At 33.5% G+C, this 4,133-nt stretch overlaps 1 protein-coding gene across 5 annotated transcripts in view; it reads right to left on the reverse strand.

The window, feature by feature from the left end:
• The window catches only part of Lpin (phosphatidate phosphatase LPIN), a 25,729-nt gene that overhangs the window by 7,949 nt on the left and 13,647 nt on the right, over window positions 1-4,133 (reverse strand). For all 5 annotated transcript variants that reach the window (XM_011500742.1, XM_011500745.1, XM_011500743.1 and 2 more), the window contains exons 2-7: window positions 3,024-3,345; window positions 2,395-2,576; window positions 1,667-2,084; window positions 865-1,437; window positions 665-789; window positions 348-559 (exon numbers count right to left, since the gene is read on the reverse strand). In XM_011500742.1, the coding sequence (XP_011499044.1) occupies window positions 348-559; window positions 665-789; window positions 865-1,437; window positions 1,667-2,084; window positions 2,395-2,576; window positions 3,024-3,212 (1,699 nt within the window). In that variant the 5' untranslated portion in view covers window positions 3,213-3,345. The remainder of the gene's footprint in view (window positions 1-347; window positions 560-664; window positions 790-864; window positions 1,438-1,666; window positions 2,085-2,394; window positions 2,577-3,023; window positions 3,346-4,133) is intronic.

The following is a 4,133-nucleotide window of genomic DNA, read 5'->3' on the forward strand; positions in this document are numbered from 1 at the left end:
GTTTTTACGCAATTTTATAAAAATTTTTTTTTTTTTTTTTTTTTTTTAAAAAGTTTAATTTTAAATACTTTAGACATATATTCAATTTAACATAACAAATAATAAAAATTTACATACAATATTATAGTGTCCATAGTATTATTGTATAATTCAATAAAAGTATTTATTTATAATGAAGAAAAAAAAGGCCAGAAAGAAGAGAAAAAAAAAATTTAAATAAACACTATTTCAGATTGTAAAATGAAATGTTAAACATTTACCTGATTATATAGGACCAGAAATGACAAAATTAATTTAAATTGAAGTCGATTATCTTTTGAATAAACGTTACATTACAAGATACTAACTTTCAATGTTGGGATTAGACGCATCGACGGTATTTAATGGAAGTCCATGAGCAACCAGAGATCCATCGTGTGGTGGACTTGGCAATTCACCCCATCGCCAGCTTTGTCCATGAGACTTTTCCTCCTCCCCAACCTTACTCTCTTGTGTTATTTTTTGCACTTCAAATTCAGTATCAGATTGCACTGGTGAATTGGGTCTCGAGCCTTTGTCCCTAATTAATGACAATTATTATATTAATTGTTTTACATTTGAAAATTATAAGGGAAAGTTGTTTACAATACAACGATTTTGATGGAAAGAAAAATAATTTACGTACTTTGTTGTGACTTCGGTGTCACTAAAGAAATGAAAATCAGTTGATGCATGGATTACGTTTAATTTATTTAGATCATCGTCTTTAGCAGTGTCTATTATCTCATTTTGCAACACAGTTTTTGCTTCCTGTAAACATTCGCAAATTTCAGGTAATCATAATAATAATTATTAAATTAATATAATGATAATTTGAGTACTTACAGGATCAATAATATGATGTTTCTCGGTATCAGGTATACAAATTCCTTGAGATATTTTATTTTGATCACTATTACAAGATTCTGAAGTATTGTACATAGCATTACTAATTTTTCTCTGCGCAGTTTTTCTTTTCAACAGGCTCTTTCTCTTCCGCTTCCTCTTTGAAGTATTACTACCAATTTTTGTCTCGTCCGCCGTGGATTCATCTTTTGAATTTCTTTTAGCAGAAGATGATGATGAAGAGGATGATAAGGGCATATGAATATCTACAGATTCATTTACAAGTTTTTCCTTCTCCTCGTACGGATCGTTATTAAGGTTTTCCACGATCGGTCGAAAATCATTTTTCACAACACTAATTTTGCGTATTCTCTCCGATGAAGTAACCGCTACGAAAGATTTCGGATTTGCAACAGCAGGTGCTTTTAGTTTATCATCTTGATTTATGATATCCATATCAAAGATCTCTTCGTCGACATTGAACCGTGAACATTTTTCTTTATCTTCATCGTCGTTATCTTCTTCCTCTTCAATCTCTTCATCTTCGTTATCAATAATTTCTTCTCGATTTAACTATGAAAAAATTGAGATAATAAAATATTGCCATTTACTTCACATATCTAATCGAGTTTCTTTTTTTGTTAAGCAAAGAAAACTATCTAATGTATCGGATAGAATTTTTTTTAATAATTTTTTTACAAAATATTATGTACGTATGGAATAATAAGTTGATGAATAATAAAAAAGTGTATTAAATAAATACTTTAGCAGAAATTTCAGAACAAGTTTATGCGATATTTACTTTTTTTGGAGAGTACGGATGATCCTTCCGCTTCCAATCAGTCAATAATGCTTCCTCAAATCGTTGTCTCTGGTCTGCTGGCAGTTCAGGAAAATTTTCTTTAAAAAGTCTCTCTTTATCCTCTGTCTTGAGAGCTGAATACTGCTCGCTTATCATTTGTTGCTTCTGTACTGTCGAAATAGTGCCATAATATTCGTGAAATATTTTATCTCTTTCCTCTGATGTTAAGGAAGCTATTTGCAGCCATTTTTCTCTTTGCTCTAGTGGCAGATCAGAAAAATGCTCGATCAAGAAGTTTTCTCTTTCGTTAGGTGGCAGAGCTGACATTTGTTCCCACTTTTCACGTTCGATAGACATAACGGAGTCTCTAAGTATTTTTTCATGTTGCTCGTGAGGTAAATCGGAAAGAACATTGAATCTGTAACGTTGACAAATAATGTGACTTTATTAAAAAAGGTAATTTATTAAAATTCTTATTCAATACAATTGTATTTAGGTTTATTATAACATTGTCAATTGAATCGTTCATAATATATAATCTATAAATGCCTTTATCTATAAATCTATAAATATATACAATTATGTCTTATGCAATGATATTCAATAGGTTAAAAAACCCCTTGTGCATTTAGATAATATATTAGCTAAAGAAAAGTCAAGGAATGAAATAATCAAACACAAGTACAATTTACAACTATAATGCGTAAGAATTCCGTAGAAAGCTTTACCTTCTGTTGTTAGGAAAACAATCGTCATCGTTAGGAATAGGTGAACATGCTAAATGTGGAGGAATTTCAGTATCGCTGCAATTGCCATTGAATCCTTGTACTTCCTCTACGAAAAAAGCTTCGCCAGAATCACCGAGTTTCATGTGAATCTGCCTTGACTCTGAATTTATTTCAATATCAACCTATGGATTATTAAATTGAACATATTAATATTCATTTCAACTATTATGCACGACAGTAAAGAATTAATGTCAATTTCAATCAAATATTTAACATTCTTTTTACAATTACAATTAGTTACAAGACAAATTCAAAATTTATACAATCTTTTTTTAAGTATAATATAAAAACTTAATCATTCTGCCTCGAGTTTCACATTAAAATCTTTCTCGTCACATTTAACTATTTTCTTACTCTTACTTTAAAGAAACATTGATATTTGAAAGAATCCTACAAGGAATTTGCAATTTATATATGGCTTGTAATTTTTTAATACTGCGCTTGTAAAAGCTTGTGTATGTCCAGTGTGCTTATCGCGTGCATGGAAATACACTTATAGGCATAGCAGTCACACCTTCTGTCGACATCGATCCATATTAAGGTAATTCCTTTTAACTTATAGAACCTACCACTTTCTCTCTAGAACGTAGTACGCCAAGCTTTCCAAAGCGCACGTGAAATGGCGAGCAAGTAAAGGATCCATTGGGTTGTTGTATAACCACAACGTCGATGGCTCCAGTCAGCGTCGCAGCATTAATTTCATTGTAAAAGTCCCGAAAATTGCTGATAAACTTGCCAATATAGTTCATACTATACATGTTGGATTGAATAATTTTCCAACTCTTGGAATCCCTGGTCTTCCTCTCAGAAGATCCAATGAAAATTAGAGGTGTTGTCTGCGCGACCACTCTTTTGCATGTACAGTAGCCTCTGTAATTATTTTATTCTTTCCTACAAATACACAAAAGTTATCCCATTATTTAAAATTTTTAGATAATTATAATTAGCGCTTAATGAAAGTTTTAAACCGTATATAATGCTTTGGACGGTCTTGATTAATAAAGCTTGTTGGACAAAATAAGAATTAAGAAAAGATAAAATAAATGCGGAAATAGCCAACAAGAATAGCGATGAAATCCGTCTCTTTAAATTCATCGATTTTTCAGATACTTACGGCAGCTAAATGCTAATCTCAACTAACCCATTAGGAGCCTAATCATAAATACGATAATTTAGTCTCGAAATTCCCGAATCGTTATCATCATCTCGCAACTCTGCAAAAAACGTATGAATCACCCTCGTCATTTGCCGTCTTTGTATTAAATCGACACTTCTCGGACACACTGAATCGTAGTACTCGGAAAGTTTCGGCATGCGCACAGCCCCAAGCACAACCGACCTTTAAACTGCCAAAGTTAAGGTTAAAATGGATTTCCGCGTATGCAAAATTCGGACAAGCAAACACGCGCCGCAATGCTCGGAGGAAGCCTTGGAAATGCCCCGACGAGCTCGCTCCTCCGCTCCTCCTGTCAAAGCCGAGAGCATTACCGAGCGCAGCGTAAAAGGGGCATTTTCACCTTTCCCAGCTACCGAGAAGCCCCGTGTACAATATAAAAGAGGACCTTGGACTACCCCCTCCATCCGTTTTTCCGCTAGTTGGCCGCAGGATCGGCAAGTGAGATCAAGAGTGAGTGAGTGAGTGAGCGAGTGAGCGCGTGATGGTATTGTGATTGGTGATG

Source organism: Ceratosolen solmsi, unplaced genomic scaffold, assembly GCF_000503995.2.
Source record: "Ceratosolen solmsi marchali unplaced genomic scaffold, CerSol_1.0 scaffold27, whole genome shotgun sequence".
Classification (NCBI taxonomy): Eukaryota; Metazoa; Arthropoda; class Insecta; order Hymenoptera; family Agaonidae; genus Ceratosolen; species Ceratosolen solmsi.